Below are 21,223 nucleotides of genomic sequence, written 5' to 3' on the forward strand. Positions count from 1 at the left end.
TTCCATTTCCAGGAGTGTAATTGAAAAGAAATTCTGCGATCCATGCAGAGTGCAGTGTATCGTCACAACTACTGATACAACTACTCCTGTGTTTGTTTTTATACAGAAATCGAATGATGCTCTCAACAACTGTTCGCTCGCTACTACTCGCGATAATAATATCTCAGACTCAGAGTTTGTCTATTCACGCCACAGCAGCAGCAGCGGCCAACTTTTTAAAAGATATGAACCTCCAACTTCACACTCTTGAAAAACCTATAGAACTTGAACGTTCCACCCCGTTCAACACTCTATTTCATGAATGGGTTCGCGGTACACGATGTGTGATTGAAAGAACGATTGGACCTCTTTTGCTGCAGCGTTGTGAGGATGGTACGACCCTTTGTTAAAACCTGCACATTTGTTCATCCCATCAAGTGTACTTCTGTTTGGCTCACAGGGTGGCATCAAGGCGGTGGTGTGGACGGACGTGGTGCAGACGGTGTTCATGTTCGGCGGCGTGCTGCTGGTTATCTTCAAGGGCACCGCCGACGTCGGCGGCTTCGGCGTCGTCTGGAGTCGCAACCTCGAGTCGGGACGCATAGAGCCTCCAGTGTGAGTGCGTCTCTGGCCTCGCCTAGGGAACCTACACAGTGTAGACAGAAAGTGGCCAATGACGGCTAAGAGCTCTAGATGTATATTTTTACCTGTCTTTCGTAACTGAAGGGTCCCATTTTCGCTTTCAGAGTCGTGTCGATAATATATAAAACAGTAACTCTACTTTGGCAGTTTAACGCTGCATTAAAGTGGCATTAAACAGCGCAAGTGGAGTCATTATTTCGTATGTTATCGACATGGCACAGACCAAACAAAGTGGAACCTTCAAGATTCTGCCCTACCAGGTGACAGCTTTTAAGTAAAAAGGCTGACTCAGCATTAGATTAAAAATGGTTCAAATGGCTCTAAGCACTATGGGACGTAACATCTTTGTGGCCAAGCTGTTCTAGGCGCTTCAGTCCGGAACCGTGCGACTGCTACGGTCGCAGGTTCGAATCCTGCCTCGGGCATGGATGTGTGTGATGTCCTTAGGTTAGTTAGGTTTAAGTAGTTCTAAGTTCTAGGGGACTGATGACCTCAGATGTTAAGTCCCATAGTGCTCAGAGCCATTTCGACTTAACATCTGAGGTCATCAGTCCCCTAGAATTAGAACTATTTAAACCTAACTAACCTAAGGACATCACACACATCCATGCCCGAGGCAGGATTCGAAGCTGCGACCGTAGCAGCAGCACTGTTCCAGACTGAAGCGCCTAGAACCGCTCATCCACAGCGGCCGGCTACATTAGATTATTCCACGATGCACGCTGTATGGAGCTGTGGGTGACAGGACCGAACTCTAACTGTCACGTTACATGCATCATCTGATCAAAATTATATGGACACCTATTAGCAGACATATAGTGTGTCCCCCCCTCCGCATTTTTGATGTCTTGAACTCTACTAAGGAAACTTTCAAATGTCTGAATATCTGTGGAAGAATGGCAGCCCATTCTTCCTCAAGAGCCGAAACCAGAGAATGTAGTGGTATTGGACGCAGGAATATGCACCAAAGTCGACTTTATAGCTCATACCAAAGGTGTTCCATGGGGTTCAGGTCGGGATTATGCGCAGGCCACCCCATTTCGGGAATGTTGTTATCCACAAACTACTGACCCACAGATGCTGCTGTATGAGAGAGGTATTGTCTTTCTCCTATAACAATAGTTCCTCTACTGTACACAGAAAACAATAACACGACAACAAATGTGTTCATATCCTTCCGCATTCAGCATTTTCTTAAATGTAGTAACGGGAGCCTAGTCTGACGACGAAAGATATTCCTTGTAGTTTAATAGCACCACCATTCTTCAGCGTTGGCACTACACTTGGCGGCAGATAATGTTCTCGAGGAACTTAACAAACCCAAACCCTTCCGTCGGAATGTCACAAAGTATAGCATGATTCATCACTACAAATCACTCGCTTTCAGTCATCCACTGTCTAATGAAAGCACTCTTTACATCACATTAATTATCACTTACAGAAACGTGTGGCTTATTGTACCCCATTCTTTTTAATTCACTAAGCACAATCATTGTGCTGGCTCACAGGTGGCCAAGATTTCTGCTTGCGGTCCATGCCGGGGTCCGATCGCCAAAGCACTCAGCCACGCTTCACACTGCTCCCACCACCACACCGCGCTGCCTGAGCGCGATGGGGAACAGGGGAAGACTGCGAACGCGCCGCATTTAAATGGCAGTACAGTCGTACTGCAGATGACTTGGTTTAATAATTCATATTTCTCAGCATCATAGATCACAAGCTAAACAAGTTTCTGTATTAAACAATTTTTTTGGCGCGCTGAAGACGTAATACAATTTTTATCTGATACAAACTGTTGGCACACGGGCATACACAGACAATTTTACAGAATTTCACACTTAAGTTGCCACGTAATCGTGACTTATTTATTTTGGTAATCGAGGAAAGGTCTTTCACACAAATATGTCGATCGAAATTTTATATCACTTTTGCATACTTATTATGGAGACTTGGAAAACCTATCCAGAAAAGCAATATAGATGACCTGGACAGTTTTAACGCAAAACTGGAATTGCCTTGCAGGCCAATCAGTTACATCTGCACATACAGGGGCACGGTCTCAAAAATAGCTCAAAAACAGTAGCTGTAAGATTGACAGTGTCCTCAAAACCTTTATAAAATTACCATTGTAATTCTTGCAAGGCTGCAATGAATTCTTCAAGCCTCTCACTTTCTTTAACATCACTGAACTTAAAGAACTGGACTGTGCCAGAATAAGTCCCTTGTACAGCGCGATGTCTTTTTTTTTTTTAATGCATCTCCATCAAGATAGAAAGAAGTTACCTTGCAATGTCTACTGTGGGCAGTGTGTAGTCGAGTCCATTAAAATGCGAGGTCTACAATCCATTCCTTCCATTCCTGATGTTCTAATTTTCGTTCCTGCACTTCTTTTTCTTTCATAAATTCAACATTAGCGACATTTCAATCGACAATCGTTCGACTGATACCCTTTGACTTAACCAAAGTACTTTGCAGGAATATATGAAGTCTCCATACTCTTGCTTCATTTCCAGTGAAAACTCTTGCAACTAAATATGGAATAATGAGTGCGACTTCAGAAATTTCAGTATTTATACCATCAATTTCTTCAAGTGCTCCATGCCTACAAATTTAGCATAAAGTGCTGCCTGATGTACAGAACAACGAATCCCATCTCTCGATCACTGTAATGTTTTATTCTTTCAATGCCACCTAAATGTTCTAAATTCTTTCTTCAGTATAGTGCTGTAATGTCATTTTATAGAAAATTAGCAGTACCTGACACTTATGCTAATTGAGAATTCTCATCCCTCTCTTCTATCCTTTCCAATGATTTTAAACGACTGTGAAGATAGATCGCTAGACTGCCTCTTCTTGTGCAAACAGCCACTCGACCTGTGAACGTCCTTCATGCAACGAACAAATAGAGAAGGATAAATAGCGCTGACACCACGACTCTTCTGAACTCAGAGTGTTGCGCCAACCGCAAAATGCCTCACTGCAGTGCTATATGAAATGTCAAGCTGTTCCGCATACTTCCGAGGACTGAGCACAGCCGAGCGACAGGCCGCGCTTTGCACCACAAATGGCCCTCACACGGTGCACGCATGAAGTCTGGCAGGCCGTGGCCGGCGCTGTGCTAGCTAGGCTGCTGGTAATGCTTTGGAACTATAGAGTGGCTTCGTGTGATTTTTTACAAGCGCTCTTTGCAACGCTCCTCAGTCTCTGCCCGTCACTACGCGAGCTCAGCATGGTTTTCATTTATCTGTGGTTGTTTCTTCTCGTTTACACTTCACAATTATATCACCAACACTCGACTTACACAACTTTAGAATGATAACTCTGGGCAACATGGTCCAAAGGAATAACAGTGGTCTAGTGATACAGCTGGGTTAAAACAACGGTCTAGATGGTAATAATATACTGCTGCCCATTAAAATTGCTACACCACGAACATGACGTGCTGCTGGCCGCGGTGGTCTCGCGGTTCTAGGCGCGCAGTCCGGAACCGTGCGACTGCTACGGTCGCAGGTTCGAATCCTGCCTCGGGCATGGATGTGTGTGATGTTCTTCGGTTAGTTAGGTTTAAGTAGTTCTAAGTTCTAGGGGACTAATGACCACAGCAGTTGAGTCCCATAGTGCTCAGAGCCATTTGAACCATTTTGAACATGACGTGCTACAGACGCGAGATTTAACCGACAGGAAGAAGATGCCGTAATATGCAAATGATTGGCTTTTCAGAGCATTCACACAAGGTTGGCGCCGGTGACGACACCTAGAACGTGCTAAAATGAGGAAAGTTTCCAAACGATTTCTCATACACAAACAGCAGTTGACGGGCGTTGCCTGATGGAACGTTGTTGTGATGCCTCGTGTAAGGAGGAGAAATGCGTACCATCACGTTTCCGACTTTGATAAAGGTCGGATTGTAGCCTATCGCGATTGCGGTTTATCGTATCGCGACATTGCTGCTCGCGTTGGTCGAGACCCAATGACTGTTAGCAGAATATGGAATCGGTGGGTTCATGAAGGTAATACTTAACGCCGTGCTGGATCCCAACGGCCTCGTATCACTAGCAGTCGAGATGACAGGCATTTTATCCGCATGGCTGTAACGGATCGTGCAGCCACGTCTCGATCCCTGAGTCAACAGATGGGGCCGTTTGCAAGACAACAACCATCTGCAAGAACAGTTCGACGACGTTTGCAGCAGCATGGACTATCAGCTCGGAGTCCATGGCTGGTCAATGGCGGCCGAGCAACTGGCTCGTCACAATATGCCAGTCACTACTAGTGATGAACTGTGGTATCGTGTTGAAGCTGCATGGGCAACTGTACCTGTACACCCCATTCAATGCCCACGGGTATCAACGCCGTTATTACGGCCAGAGGTGGTTGTTCTGGGTACTGATTTCTCAAGATCTATGTACCCAAATTGCGTGAAAATGTAATCGCATGTCAGTTCTAGTATAATATATTTGTCCAATGAGTACCCGTTTATCATCTGCATTTCTTTTTGGTGTAGCAATTTTAATGGCCATTAGTGTATGTTATCCCTATTTATTTATTTATAGATCTGAAGATGATCATAATATGACCAAAACTAGTTATCATTTGTGATAGTTTGCAACTGAGACTGTTGTAATAAATAGTTCTTATAATTTACAGTTGCAGCATTTTTCGTGATAAAATCTAAACTATTACAAAAACAAAAAAAAGAGGTGGCTTTCTTTCCTTTTGCCCATAGCCTGGATCCTGACCCTACAGTTCGCACAGCGCTGCCCAGCCTCGTTCTAGGAGGTGCAATACATTGGCTGGCAGTGTCTGGCATCCACCAGATGATGATACAGCGCTACATGTCACTGCCCTCGCTCTCCAAGGCTAACAGGTAACTACACGGACTTAATCGAACAATGGTGCAACAAATCTCTTGCAATTAACGAGTCTGTCGTGATTCGTCCAGTGTTGCTAGGAAAATACCAGCCAAACGTTTCCACCGCAGTTATCTTGTTTCACAGTAACGTATAACTATTCTCGCATCGAAATTCTTGTATAGAACACTGTCCCTTTTTTTCGTGTCAAATCGGAGCAAACAGCTCAAACATTCGACCAAGATCTCCATCGTCTTCGTCAAGAGTAACTAACTATCGTGCCTGGTGGCTGCTTTTGTGGTGATATTTTGTAGCCCAATGGCAGCTTATGATTGGTCGGCGTACATCATCATGACGTCATGCCGCCAGAGATTATGCATCACCAGCGCAGAACCAGATACAGTCTCTGACAGCGTGCCGTAATGGCGATGTATATTGACCATTCACAAACTATGGGCTATAAGAGGTTATAACAACAACAGCCACATTTCAGGCGAAAACGATGCAGGTGATCATTGTTTGGATTTTTACACCGATCTGACGAGGAAAAGAAACCTAGAACGTTTTATTCGCTTTCATTTAATGTGCCTTGTGGCTAGCAAAACAAATTCGTATTTTGGGGGAACGTGATTCTGATAAGCCATAGTCATCCAGATTTAGCTTCCCATAAATTGCAAGTCTTTTACAGATCAAACGTTTTGCTTGCGTACTTATTGTTGAATTCAGTCTCATTGTTTATATTTACATTATAAGCATATTATAAGTTGAGATAACAAGTTTCTTAGAACTGTTACAGTAAGTAATTAATAACATTAGCTTTATAATAATAATAACAACTGTTACAGTAAGTAATTAATAACATTATCTAAATAATAATAATAACAATTATTATTATTATTATTATTAAATAATACAAAAAATATTATGTGTTACAAGTGAAGGATTCTATCGTTCTTGAATTATTAACGTGTGTTACCTTCATATCATCTTGATCGTCATCTCTTGTAAGGAACTTCCGTTGCTGTTCATAAAAACTATACTACAAAACCAAACTTCCATTAAATAACATTGGAAGGTCATCTTGGATCCATAACTCATCTATTAACTCTTCAAATATGCATTTTCATACAGATTACAACAGGACCTCTTGCAAACATTAACATTCCACCTTGGAGTCCAGACACGAAGCAACGAATGAAAATTAAAAGAACATGTCACCTATTTTCTAACACAGAGTAAACGTCGTTGTCAAAAGTGTCTACATAGCCTCTTGGAACTTCTGAGTCTCTGCAAAGCAGTTGATCTATCCTCGGAACTTACACTTTCGCTCACAAGAAGATGTTTCCTCTCACGATGACACCCCTCGTCCCTCGTGATGACTCGCCACGAGCAAATAAAAATATCGGTACCATACGACATCTGTGCTCTTTCTTACTTTATTTTATAGTTTTCGTTCGAGAGTGTCACTTGTCAGTAACAATCCTATACGCTTCACTTCTCTGGAGTGGTGTGTATCACCACACAGGCCTAAGTAATATGAACTGAGATTTGTGTATATGCATTGGCTAAAAGTAAAGTAGACGAAAATTTGCAAGGAATGGATGAGTACTGCACAAATACAATTTAACGATAAGAAGCATTATAAACATAGTTCAACAGACGAAGGATACAAGCAGTGAAATAGAAAACTGTCCCTTATACACTCCTGGAAATGGAAAAAAGAACACATTGACACCGGTGTGTCAGACCCACCATACTTGCTCCGGACACTGCGAGAGGGCTGTACAAGCAATGACCACACGCACGGCACAGCGGACACACCAGGAACCGCGGTGTTGGCCGTCGAATGGCGCTAGCTGCGCAGCATTTGTGCACCGCCGCCGTCAGTGTCAGCCAGTTTGCCGTGCCATACGGAGCTCCATCGCAGTCTTTAACACTGGTAGCATGCCGCGACAGCGTGGATGTGAACCGTATGTGCAGTTGACGGACTTTGAGCGAGGGCGTATAGTGGGCATGCGGGAGGCCGGGTGGACGTACCGCCGAATTGCTCAACACGTGGGGCGTGAGGTCTCCACAGTACATCGATGTTGTCGCCAGTGGTCGGCGGAAGGTGCACGTGCCCATCGTCCTGGGACCGGACCGCAGCGACGCACGGATGCACGCCAAGACCGTAGGATCCTACGCAGTGCCGTAGGGGACCGCACCGCCACTTCCCAGCAAATTAGGGACACTGTTGTTCCTGGGGTATCGGCGAGGACCATTCGCAACCGTCTCCATGAAGCTGGGCTACGGTCCCGCACACCGTTAGGCCGTCTTCCGCTCACGCCCCAACATCGTGCAGCCCGCCTCCAGTGGTGTCGCGACAGGCGTGAATGGAGGGACGAATGGAGACGTGTCGTCTTCAGCGATGAGAGTCGCTTCTGCCTTGGTACCAATGATGGTCGTATGCGTGTTTGGCGCCGTGTAGGTGAGAGCCACAATCAGGACTGCATATGACCGAGGCACACAGGGCGAACACCCGGCATCATGGTGTGGGGAGCGATCTCCTACACTGGCCGTACACCTCTGGTGATCGTCGAGGGGACACTGAATAGTGCACGGTACATCCAAACCGTCATCGAACCCATCGTTCTACCATTCCTAGACCGGCAAGGGAACTTGCTGTTCCAACAGGACAATGCACGTCCGCATGTATACCGTGCCACCCAACGTGCTCTAGAAGGTGTAAGTCAACTACCCTGGCCAGCAAGACCTACGGATCTGTCCCCCATTGAGCATGTTTGGGACTGGATGAAGCGTCGTCTGACGCGGTCTGCACGTCCAGCACGAACGCTGGTCCAACTGAGGCGCCAGGTGGAAATGGCATGGCAAGCCGTTCCACAGGACTACATCCAGCATCTCTACGATCGTCTCCATGGGAGAATAGCAGCCTGCATTGCTGCGAAAGGTGGATATACACTGTACTAGTGCGTCATTGTGCATGCTCTGTTGCCTGTGTCTATGTGTCTGTGGTTCTGTCAGTGTGCTCATGTGATGTACCTGACCCCAGGAATGTTTCAATAAAGTTTCCCCTTTCTGGGACAATGAATTGACGGTGTTCTTATTTCAATTTCCAGGAGGGTATATACACTCATGCTCATAAATTAAGGATAATGCTGATACATGGTGAAACGACGCTCTGGTAGGCGGTTTGCGGGTTTAAATCATGTCGGGTATGACCATGCGGTGCAAATTTGACCTGCGGTCGTCGCACGGTGGCGCTGGCAGCAGTCCACATACGCAGAAGTGTGTTGGTGCGTGTCAAGAGTACGGCGCAGTAAGTAAGTGTGCAGACGTTTTCAGACGTGCTAATGGTGACTGTGTGTTGAAAATGGCTCAAAGAACACATATGGATAACGTTATGAGGGATAGAATACTAGGGCGACTGGAGGCTGGACAAACACAGCAGGTCGTAGCACGGGCCCTCTGTGTGCCACAAAGTGAAATCTCAGGATTATGGCAACGATTCCAGCAGACAGGAAACGTGTCCAGGGGCTACAGTAAGGGACGTCCACAGTGTACAACACCACAAGAAGACCGATATCTCACCATTAGTGTCCGCAGACGACCACGGAGTACTGCAGGTAGCCTTGCTCGAGACCTTACCGCAGCCACTGGAACAGTTGTCTCCAGACACACAGTCCACAGACGACTGAGCAGACCTTGTTTATTCGCCCGGATACCTGCAAGGTGCATTCCACTGACTCCTGGTCACAGGAGAGCCCATAAAGCCTGGTGTCAAGAACACAGTACATAGTCATACGAACAGTGGTCCCAGGTTACGTTCACGGACGAGTCCAGGTATAGTGTGAACAGTGGTTCTCGCCGGGTTTTCATCTGGAGTGAACCAGGAACCAGATACATACACTTTAATGTCCTTGAAAGGGACCTGTATGGAGGTCGTGGTTTGGTGGTGTGGGGTGGGATTATGATTGGTGCACGTACACCCCTGCATATCTTTGACAGAGGAACTGTAACAGGTCAGGTGTATCGGAACGCCATTTTGCACCAGTATGTCCGCATTTTCAGGGGTGCAGTGGGTCCCACCTTCCTCCTGATGGGTTATAACGCACGGCCCCACCGAGCTGCCATCGTGGAGGAGTACCTTGAAACAGAAGATATCAGGCGAATGGAGTGGCCTGCCTGTTCTCCAGACCTAAACCCCATCGAGCACGTCTGGGATGCTCTCAGTCTACGTATCGCTGCACGTCTTTACACCCATAGGACACTTCAGGAGCTCCGACAGGCACCGGTGCAAGAATGGAAGGCTTATGCCCCAGCAGCTGCTCGACCACCTGATCCAGAGTATGCCAACCCATTGTGCGGCCTGTGTAAGTGTGCATGGTGATCATATCCCATATTGATGTTGGGGTACATGCGCAGGAAACAGTGGCGTTTTGTAGCACATGTGTTTCGGGACGGATTTCTCAACTGATCACCAATACCGTGGACTTACAGAACTGTGCCGAGTGTGTTCTCTGTGTGCCTATGCTATTAGCGCCAGTTTTGTGTAGTGCCACGTTGTGTGGCACCACATTCTGCAATTATCCTTAATTTATGAGCATGAGTGTACATTGCTTTATATGCTCTGGAATAGTATCGTAACATATTGCGGTAGCACCTCTGCTTTACCACACACTACAATTTTTTGGTCTTAGAAAACAGCCTAGCTAAGATAATCTAGACTGTTTGCAGCGTCCCCATGAACACTAGAAAAAAAAACAACGCACCACGAAGAAATTATCCCAATGGTACAGAAATAAGCAGATGTGATGTACATTTAAAGTCAAAAAAAATGATTACAATTCCAGAAAATCTGAATGATTTATTCAAGAGAAAGAGCTTCACAAATTGACCAAATTAAGCTCCTATGCAAGCAGTTATTGCAATGATTGAAAGAGTTGATTGATGTCCTGCTGGGGGATATTGTGCCAAGCGCTGATAAATTGGCGCGTCAGATCGTTAAAATCTCGAAATTGTTGGAGGGACCTGCCCATAATGCTCCAGATGTACTCAACTGGGGAGATATCTGCCGATCTTGTTGGCCAAGGTAGGGCTTGGCAAACATGCACGGAGGCAGTAGAAACCCTCACCATGTGCAAGTGGGTATTATCTTGCTGGAATGTAAGCTTAGGCCTGCTTGCCACGAAGGGCACCGAAACGGTGTGTACAATATTGTCGACGTACCAATGTGTTGTAGGGGTGACGAGGATGACAACGAAAGGACCTTGCTATGAAATGAAATGGCAAAGACTATCACTACTGGTTGTCGAGCCGTACGGCGGGCGACAGTCAGGGTGACATCCCATTGCTCTCCAGAGCGCCTCCAGACCCGTCCTCAATGGTCATCGGGGCTCAGTTCGAAGCGGAACTCATCACTGACGACAGTTCTACTCTAGTAAATGAGATTCTAGGCCGAAGACTTGGAGTTGCACCTTGGATCGGAATCCACGTTTAACTGCAAGCCCCCGTCAGATCACCAAAGTTAAGCACTGTAGGGCTTGCCTAGCATTTGGATGGGTAACTGTCCAGTCTCCCGAGCGCTGTTGGCAAGCGGGGTGCACCCAGCCCTTGTGAGGCAAATTGAGGAGATACTTGATCGAGAAGTAGCGGCTCCGGTCACGAAATCTGACAATGGCTAGGAGAGTGGTGTGCTGACCACACGCCCCTCCATATCCGCATCCAGTGATGCTATGGGCACCAGATGATTGGTTCAAATGGCTCTGAGCACTATGGGACTTAACTTCTGAGGTCATCAGTCCCCTAGAACTTAAAAGTACTTATACTTACACACATCCATGGCCGAGGCAGGATTCGAACCTGCAACTGTAGCGGTCGCGCGGTTCTGGACTGAAGCGTCTAGAACCGCTCGGCCACTCTGGCTGGCGGCACCAGATGACACAGCGGTTGGTCAGTACCGTTAGGCCTTCCAAAGCCTCTTCAGCCGGAGTTCAGTTTTAGTTTTAAGTCTGCTGAAAGGTCGGAGGAAGACAACAGCATAATATCATCTCCAACAGGACTATGCCTAGTAAAGCACTGTGATGTGCAAAACAACTTTTGAATTGGCTAAAATGGTTCAAATGGCTCTGAGCACTATGGGACTTAACATCTACGGTCATCAGTCCCCTAGAACTTAGAACTACTTAAACCTAACTAACCTAAGGACATCACACAATACCCAGCCATCACGAGGCAGAGAAAATCCCCAACTTTTGAATTGTTCACTACTTTACTTTACTAGTATCACACTGAACTCCACTGTAAGTACTGAGACTTCCTGAGAGATATGGAACTGACCGACTGGCGTGCCTGTTTATAATACGTGACAGCTTCCACAACACTGGTTAACACCACATATTCATGTTCGCAATCGCGCTATCACTTTCACTGCTGCTACTATTGTGCCAAGGGGGCTTGAGGGGAGAGGGTTTTGTAATTGTCATACCCTGGCAATTATTTTCATGTCGGAAATGTTGTTAGTGATATTGTCTACTGCCGTCCACCATTCGTGACAGCAAAGAAATTCGTAGTGTGGATGGTTTATCTCGGTAGATTCCCCAATTCGCCATAGGCGTCACAGTAAACAATGGTGCGGTCAGGTGTTCGCTTACGACAACACTGTTGATATCATTATTTTTCCTGTTGAATTTGCCTTGGTAAATTGGATATGGAGAAGGGGTATGTAGTTTTAGTATTATACCATGCCCTAGCCCCAGAATGTATGGCCACACATAATTTTAAATGTGGTTCTGATGATGCGTATAGCCGAAACTCGTTAAGGTGTATATTTTTTTTAAATAAAAATATAAATAGTGATCAATACTGACAATTATATTGACTAGTGATAATAATCGTGGGCACGTACAATGGTTTTATGTCATTTATAGCAAAAAAGAGTTTCGGTTGGGAAATCCTAGAATACTGACCGCTCCAGTCGATCACTGTGTGCACCATTTCGTAGCTTTCTCTATTACCTTTGATGTGACGGCTGTGCATTGCACAACTCTACACCTGTTTGTAAAGCTTTAGTACAGGCACCATGATAGTTGCAACTATCGCATTCGCGCAAACAACGAGAGCCACCATAGCAATAGATACAATGTTGCAGTGGCTATGTTATTCCGAATTGCGATGCAAAGTTACTTTGGATATACATGCATGTCCAAAGGACCAAACACTGTGGTGACTGCAGCCGTTATGAAATACATTAAATGTATTCGCATTTGCGAATATGAACAACCACCAGCTGTAGAAATTTGTGCCAGACTAGGACTCTAACCTGGAGTTATCGCTTATCGCTAGCGGTCGCCTTATCAGTTGGCTATCCGTGCACGAATCACGGCCAGACACAAACTTGCATACGTCTTCAACCACGCGCCTACAGCCTGTACTCGTACATCCATTATGTTTATTCCCGTACAGGTACGATGTTTTACCTGAAAGTCGCTTGCCCGGTATCGTCGTACTTCGGAATAACAAAGGCACTGAAATACCGTATTTATAAGCCGACACCGCACAAATGACTTTCAAGTAAACTGTCTCCCCTGTACGGGAATATACACTAGTGTTCAAAATTAAAGAAAAGAAACACTATTTCTCCCTTGTGCGTCTAATTCACGATATATTCATACAAACTGTCAATAGATATCCGTACGATCGTGTTCTGCACCGACGGGCAACCACGCCAACAATGACATCACGACACCTACTAAACGGGGTAGTGTTTGTCGGATAGCCTCACACCCACAATCGCTGTGCACACAGCCACAGACGGTGCAGTATAGCGCAGAGAAGACGCCAACCAGACTTTCTGCAGTGGAGGGCCATAGGAAGAAAGGATGCAGTTGTTGTTGTTGTTGTTGTTGTTGTGGTCTTCAGTCCTGAGACTGTTTGATGCAGCTCTCCATGCTACCCTATCCTGTGCAAGCTTCTTCATCTCCCAGTGCCTACTGCAACCTACATCCTTCTGAAACTGCTTAGTGTATTCATCTCTTGGTCTCCCCTACGATTTTTACCCTCCACGCTGCCCTCCAATACTAAATTGGTGATCCCTTGATGACTCACAAGTGAATGGTCAAACTTGTCATGTCGAAACCTTTGTTGCTTTTTGTACCACTGTGAGGTAACATTTCAAGAAGTCTGTATGCAGAATTTTAGCTGCTGACATGACCTGGAAGTCTGTAAACAATTTTAAGAAGGAAGACATTAATGTCGCATGTTTTACGCGCTTATGACTGCCTCTTGTACAACCCTGACCTCTCTCGCTACATTATACCAACGCCATCTAGGGACAAGGTGGCGTTAGCTACGCGCCGCTCTCTTGCCACAGCTGTGAGAGAACTGATTCCCCAGTGAAAGCGATCACATGAAAATTAAACATTCGTTGACAAATATGGCTGATATGTTATCTAGAACATTCTTTCCAAATAGCTATGAAATACACACAAATAAATATACGGTTTAGAACACGTCGCGAACATGCGAAATATTGATACAATGTTCAAAATTTAGGTTTTTTGTGCACCAAGAACATTCACTTCATTTACAGACGACATATGACAACCCTGCGAATCATAGACGTTGTTAGATGTCACTGCAAGCGCCAAGCAGGAAACACAGCCATGTTCGTGATTTTTTTTAGGTGACTTCCAGTTCATGTCAGCAGCTACAATTTTGCATACGGACCTTTTGCACAGTAAATAACAGTGCTAAAAAAAACCAATACATGTTTCGGCATGACAAGTCTGACCATTCCCTTGTCAGAACATGTCCTACCAACCGATCCCTTCTCCTGGTCAAGTTGTGCCACAAACTTCTCTCTTCCCCAATCCTATTCAATACTTCCTCATTAGTTATGTGATCTACCCATCTAATCTTTAGCATTCTTCTGCAGCACCACATTTAGATAGCTTCTATTCTCTTCTTGTCCAAACACATTTCTCTCGACGAGTGACAACTTTGTTGACACCTTCACTACAAAATGTTTGACTTCGTTGACGGATCCACACCTTTACCTTGCGTGCACAGTTTCATCTCTATCAAAGTGAAGTTCTCGAAGGTGTTCGTTAAGTTTAGCAAACAGATGAAATTTGGATGGGGCCAAGTCGGCCAGTATGGAGAACGATGTATAACAGTGAACGCGATGCTTCTGAATGTGGCAGAGGTCGCAGCGCTCGTGTGTGGTCTCGCATTGTCCTACTGAAGGAGAAGGTGCTCCATGTGCGAACGAACTCTTCGGTTTCGAAACTCGTTAACAGCACACTCTTTCTCTAGCGACAGAAGATCGCTGAGCCGTGCACGGCTCGCGTTCATCCCACTCATTGCTTGTCATCTTCTATTACGGTACTGCCGCCTCGATTTCTTATTGCATTTACTGGCGTCACTAACTTCCTACCTTACTTGCCCGTGAGCGGCAGCAGCAGCGCGTATCGATAAGTGCACTGTCGTACCATCTCTGGAGCGATCGGTAGTCTTTCCGGCTCGTCGTGTGTCTGGCGGTCAGTTCGGGACGGACCAGCAGCGAAGTCGGGGGACGGAGCGCCGGTGAGGCGCCGACAGCCAGCCAGTGCTCGCCGACCACTGGCGACACACATGAACTGCCCGACGGAGGGACATTGGAGCGGGGCGACCGTTGGTTGGTCGTCCCATCGGCGGACGTGTATTTGTTCCTTTCACCATTTCCGGGCCTGGGCAGTTGGTCGGTTGGCGTGGGACAGCGAGGAATTCTCCACGGCGCGTAGTTTGGCCCAGACCGCGCGGTCGGAGTGTGTGGTGCTGTTCCCATTGCTACGAGGTCCGTGGCTCACCGATCGTGGACACGAAAGTTGAGTTTTGACTTCATCTACCAGCAAGTCACGACTGTTCATATTGTGTCGTTTGGATTTCGAGGTCGGCTGTTGGGTCACTCCCGCGAGCAACAACGTGTGTTTTCAAGTTGGTAAATTTTAGCCAACTTCTGCTGGAGTTTAACTGTACTTGGTTATTTTGAATAGAAGTGCACCAGCGGAATCTTCTGCCTTGAGGCCGTTAACTTTCCGGTTACCTGCCCTGGCCGTTGACGTAAATTCAGGCAGTGTATTTTCCTCACCGTGTTGTCGCTGTCCAGCACAGTGTGTAGTTCAATGTATAATTGGCTGTGGGCGCCAATACCTTCTACGTTGTTGTGTGCTGGTCGGGTGGAGCGGAAGTTATCTTGTCGGTGGGTCCGTTGAATGTCTGTCGGTTGGGTCGTCGTCGAATCGAGAATGGTTGGGCCGACTGCCTGTCTCACCTAAGCGAACGTTAGTGTGGAATTCCAAGCCGACTCTCGGAAACTTCTGAGCGCCGTTGGGTGTACTGTCTTTTCTTATTTGTCCTTGTTGTTTGCATATGTATGGCTTCTATCCGATTTTTAAATTAAGTTTGTTTTGCCCTTAAGGCGTAAGATTATTTGAACCTTCAGCCTAATTTAAAGAACTGTTTTAAGTAAGGCCTTTGGCCTTTTTAAAAATTTAATTTTGTTGAGTCTTAAGTGATGGACCTTCAGTCGATTTTGAATTAGTTGTTTTGCTCTTAAGGTGTCAGACTCTTCGGGCCTTCAGTCTAATTAAAGAACGGTTTTAAGGTAAGGCGTTCTGATTTTGGTTTGAGTTTTAAGTTATTGGCTTTCAGCCGATTTTAAATTAAAGTGGTCTTGCCGTTAAGGCATGAGATTGAATGGCGTATTCAGCCGGTTATTAAGTTCCAAAAATTAATGCTATGTTTTTTTAAATTTTCTTGGCTCTTGTAATGTTTGGTCAAATAAATAAAGTTGTATAAACTACCTGTCCTGTGCTGCGGGATTAGCACGGCATCTCAATCGCAAATGTATGGACTTGAAGGATAAAGATGTAGAATGTTAGTAACATTCGTTTTATTTAAAAAGATTTAAAAGTTTTCACGTAACAAATTCGGAGACATTACTTTACAGCACGCCCTCCTATGTTCTCGTTTCTGTATAGATATCTTCTGAAACGGAAATATGTAGCCCAGCAATCTGATGAGTCATCATCCACGACGGTGACGGTGTTTTCTGTTCTGCTCACAGAGCTCTGTGCATCTTCACAGTGGGGTCCATGTGCCTGGTGCTCATCTGTTCCTACTGTGGCCTGCTCATGTACGCCAGGTACTTCGACTGCGACCCACTCACCACCAAGGTATGCGCCGTTTCGACTAGTAGACTAAGTCACACCTCCTAACGGCAGTCACTACCCCGCAGGATACCGCTGTCATTAAAATATCACGATGTAATACGCAAGAAATATTAAAAACATTGGAGGGGGGGGGGCGGAGTTCTCCACCATAAGGAGGTCCTTATAAATAAAAGGTAATATCCTCCATTTTTAATGTTCAGCGGGTTTCGAAGCAAAATCAGACGGCTGCAATTTGTAGGCCTAATCATTAATTAAAATTCATTTTGTTAGATGATGGAGTGATATTGTCGACTCAAATCAGTCGTCAAGTGTACTCATAACTTCGTATGACATCTTGAAAGTAACCGACACAGCCACTTGATTTCCGAAAAGCATTTGACTCTGAACGATAGAACGACCACAGGAGAAATCAAACAAAATTTATGACAGCATTGAGGATTTCTTGGTAGGAAAGATGCGGCTTGTTATCTTGGACAAAGAGTCGTCAAAGATGTAGAAGGTACTTCAGGCATACCCCATCGAAGTTTACTCGGACCTTTTGTAACAATCTTTCTTTCCTTTTACATTGTACTTTTCATGCCATCCCTCATAACCATTTTTTTTATATTTTATGATCATTTAATGTTTCTGGCTCTAGTATAGCACGAGGAATATGATAAACAAATTTACATCATCTAGAATAGGAACCTGGGAATAAAACTCTCAATACATGTTAATAATGTACACAATACGCTGAATAGATTTTTACGATTATTTTTTTCATTATTATTACTACCAATATGTTCAAAAACGCCGCGCTTAAAAACGGGATTTCTCCAGGGCTCATACCTCTGCTTCTGTTGATGGTAGAAAGGTAGGATCAAGTCTTTTGTTTAGCCCTTGGACTAGGAACCATTTGTATATCCAACAGATGGATCGTCTTATCGTATCTATCCTATAGCACAGGGTCAAAGTTTCCCCCCTGCGGGTTCGGGGGTACGAATAGGCCCGCGGTATTCCTGCCTGTCGTAAGAGGCGACTAAAAGGAGTCTTCAAAGTTTCGGCCTTATGTGATGGTCCCCACTTGGGTTTGACCTGCCATTTTCAAAATTTCCGTTGTTAGTGCGTGCCATTTGGGGAAGGACGCCTTACGTGGTGTTTTTCTATTGGTCCATCGTGCACCTCCATATTGCATGCTATCTATTGTCGTGTGGAGGGATTTACACCCCATGTCTTCTGGGTTGCCTCCTCGTCTTGTGCGCAATCCCCTTCTTAGCGCCCACGGCAATTGTGGACCCTTTCAACACCTAAAATCCAGCACGGTAGCCAGTCCGTTGTGGTGGGGTCGTCATGTACCCTCTTGGTGGTAGCCCCCTGACCACGCAGGGATCGCACTACAGATGCCAGAGCTGTTTCCTCCCCATGCATGCCAAGGAGTATGTGCCCATCTTGTCTGGGGCACGGGGACTCCGGGCAATGGGATATCGGCCAGGTACCCGTTGCTTTGGCTGGGTGGCGCCCTTGGGGAGAGCCCTCGTTCGGAGTAGGTGGCATCTGGGCGGATGTGGCGCAATGAAGCGCAATAAATCTCAGCAAGCTGGTGGCCGCACTGCCACCAGCGTCTCTAAGCGAGGTAAAATTGAATTCGATGCTGCACAATATGATCCTCAGTCGTTCCCCTCGTTGGCTGCGCCATGGGAGGGACGCAGATCTTTTGCCAAGCAGGAGCCTTATGTACCACAATACCTTGTCTGCAGCAGAAGTGATGGTGACTCCTTTCTTTCGACAAAGCCTATGTTTTTTGTGGAACACCTGGAGGATAAGTTTGGGGAAGTGGCGGGTTTGTCTAAAATGAGGAATGGGTCCATCCTCCTCAAGACGGCCTCCCCAGCCCAGTCACGGGCGTTGCTCTTGTGTGATAAGCTGGGAGATGTCCCTGTTACCGTCACTCCCCACAGTAGCTTAAATATGGTCCAGGGGATTATTTACCATCGCGACCTCTTGTTACAGTCCGATGACGAGCTGAGAGCTGACTTGGAACGACGTGGTGTGCATTTTGTCCGTCGTGTGCACAGAGGACCCAAGACCAACAGGGTGGCCACCGGTGCCTTTATCTTGGCCTTCGAGGGTGCTGTATTGCCTGAGAAGGTCAAGGTAATGGTTTACCGTTGTGACGTCAAGCCATACGTCCCTCCCCCGATGCGGTGCTTCCAGTGCTGGAAGTTTGGGCATATGTCCTCCCGTTGCCCATCCAGTGCCACATGTCGAGATTGCGGACGCCCCTCCCATCCCGATTCTCCATGTGCGCCTCCGCCTGTCTGTGTCAACTGTGGGGAACACCACTCTCCATGCTCGCCGGACTGCCCCGTTCTTCATAAGGAGCGGAAGATTATGGAATTTAAGACCCTGGACCGGCTTACTTATCGCGAGGCAACACTGAAATTTGAAAGGTTGCATCCTGTCCCTCTTCAAACTTCTTATGCTGCAGCTACGTTGTCGTCGCCCTCGCGGGCGGCAGTTGTCGCCTCCTCTGTGCCGCCTTCAGTTGGCCCTCGGGGCCGTCCATCTCTGTCTGCCCCCCTTGTGTCTGGGGGCAAGCCTTCCTCTGTTGCCCCCTTAGCAGTTGGGGGCAAACCCCCTTCTGTCACTCCCCCCGCACATGCTTCAGGAGTGACATCTGCTCCAAAACCAGGGGGCTCGATCCCTCCCCCTCCCCCTCCCCCTTCTCTGCCGGCGTCGTCTCCGCCGGCGTCGTCTCTGCCGGCTCCTCTCTCGCGGAAGGGGTCCCTCGGGGCCCTCCCTTCTTCCGTTTCTTCTGCTACCCCGCCGGATGTCAGCCAGTGGCTGAAGGTTCATCCACCTGCTGGTCGTAGGGCTTCTGCGTCGTCGTCAGCCTTCGACGCTCCTTCAGAGAAACTCTCCCAGCCCTCTAAGCCAAAGGACAGACGCGAGAAGAAGGACCGGAACGTGTCCAAGAAGAAGGACGCTCCGGCAGTTTCAGTACCGCCTGCTGTCAATAGCTCTGGCTCTGGGGATGCGGTGGAGATCCTCGCCTCTGCCGCGGATCTCGCCCTCACGGAACCCTCGGGGACGTCTCCTATGGACACAGCTGACTCTCGCTCGGTGGCGGCCGTTGACTCTGCGGCGCCGTCTGCCTCTTAGTGGACTTAACGCCCTCCCAGTCCCTTCCTGCTTCCATTCTCCAGTGGAATTGCGGCGGTTATTTCCGCCACCTGCCTGAGCTCCGGATGCTTTTGAGTGTTTCCCCTGTTCTGTGCATTGCTCTTCAGGAAACTTGGTTTCCAGCAATGCGGATCCCTGCCCTTCGCGGCTATCGGGGATACTATAAGAACCGCGCTGACTGTCAACGAGCTTCAGGTGGAGTTTGCCTCTTTGTTCACCACTCTGTCTGTAGCTCACCAGTACCCCTTCTGACGCCTTTAGAGGCAGTCGCTGTCAGGATTGAGCTCTCGCCGGCTATTACTGTTTGCTCTGTTTACATTCCTCCATATGGGCAACTCCCCCGACATGTCTTGGCTGCGCTGCTGGCTCAACTCCCGCCGCCATTGCTGCTTCTGGGCGATTTCAATGCCCACAACCCTCTATGGGGTGGGACTGTCTCCGATGACCGTGGTCGCGCTGTGGAGCATGTGTTGGCTCAGCTCGACCTTAGCCTATTGAACACCGGTGCTCCCACGCATTTCAGTGTGGCCCATGGCTCGTTCTCGGCCATCGATCTCTCTCTTTGCAGCCCCGGACTTCTCCCATCCCTTCACTGGAGAGTGCATCCTGACCTGTGTGGTAGTGACCATTTTCCCATCTATTTGTCACTGCCCCAGTGTCATTCTTCTGGTCGCCTGCCCCGCTGGGCTCTCAACAGGGCTGACTGGCCGGCTTTTACTTCCGCTGCCACCATTGCTTCTCTCCCACAGGGTGACATTGACGAGGTGGTCCGTGTCTTGACCTCGTCAATTATTTCTGCGGCCGAGACTGCCATCCCTCGCTCTTCTGGACTCCCTCGGAGGAAGTCTGTCCCCTGGTGGTCGCCGGAGATTGCTGAGGCTATTCGCGACCGTAGGCGGGCTCTCCAGTGTCATAAGCGGCACCCGTCTCTGGAGACCCTCATCGCCTTTAAGAAGCTCCGTGCCTTGGCCCGTCGTCTTATTGCACGGCGTAAGCAGGAATGCTGGGAGAGGTACATTTCATCCTTGGGCTCCCGTGTCTCCCCGTCGCTCGTGTGGTCCCGCATCCGGCGGATTTATGGATACCAGACCCCTATGGGTGTCCCTGGAATCTCCCTGGATGGCGCTGTCTGCACGGACGCCGCCACCATTGCTGACCACCTTGCCACGCACTTTGCTACGAGCTCTGCGACTGCAACTTACCCTCCTGCCTTTCGCTCTCTAAAGGAGCGCGCCGAGCGGACGCCGTTATCGTTCCACACACGTCGTTCTGAAAAATACAATGCTCCTTTCAGCGAGAGGGAATTCCTTGCTGCCCTCGCCAATTGCCCTGATACAGCGCCAGGACCGGACTGCATCCACGCGCAGATGCTGAAGCATC

The 21,223-nt window shown here is 47.4% G+C and overlaps 1 protein-coding gene across 2 annotated transcripts in view; it reads left to right on the forward strand.

Annotated features, from left to right (window-relative positions):
- The window catches only part of LOC126278597 (sodium-coupled monocarboxylate transporter 1-like), a 228,106-nt gene that overhangs the window by 109,409 nt on the left and 97,474 nt on the right, over window positions 1-21,223 (forward strand). For both annotated transcript variants that reach the window (XM_049978819.1, XM_049978818.1), the window contains exons 7-9: window positions 440-594; window positions 5,348-5,488; window positions 16,576-16,684. In XM_049978819.1, the coding sequence (XP_049834776.1) occupies window positions 440-594; window positions 5,348-5,488; window positions 16,576-16,684 (405 nt within the window). The remainder of the gene's footprint in view (window positions 1-439; window positions 595-5,347; window positions 5,489-16,575; window positions 16,685-21,223) is intronic.

Source organism: Schistocerca gregaria, chromosome 6, assembly GCF_023897955.1.
Source record: "Schistocerca gregaria isolate iqSchGreg1 chromosome 6, iqSchGreg1.2, whole genome shotgun sequence".
NCBI classification, from domain to species: Eukaryota; Metazoa; Arthropoda; class Insecta; order Orthoptera; family Acrididae; genus Schistocerca; species Schistocerca gregaria.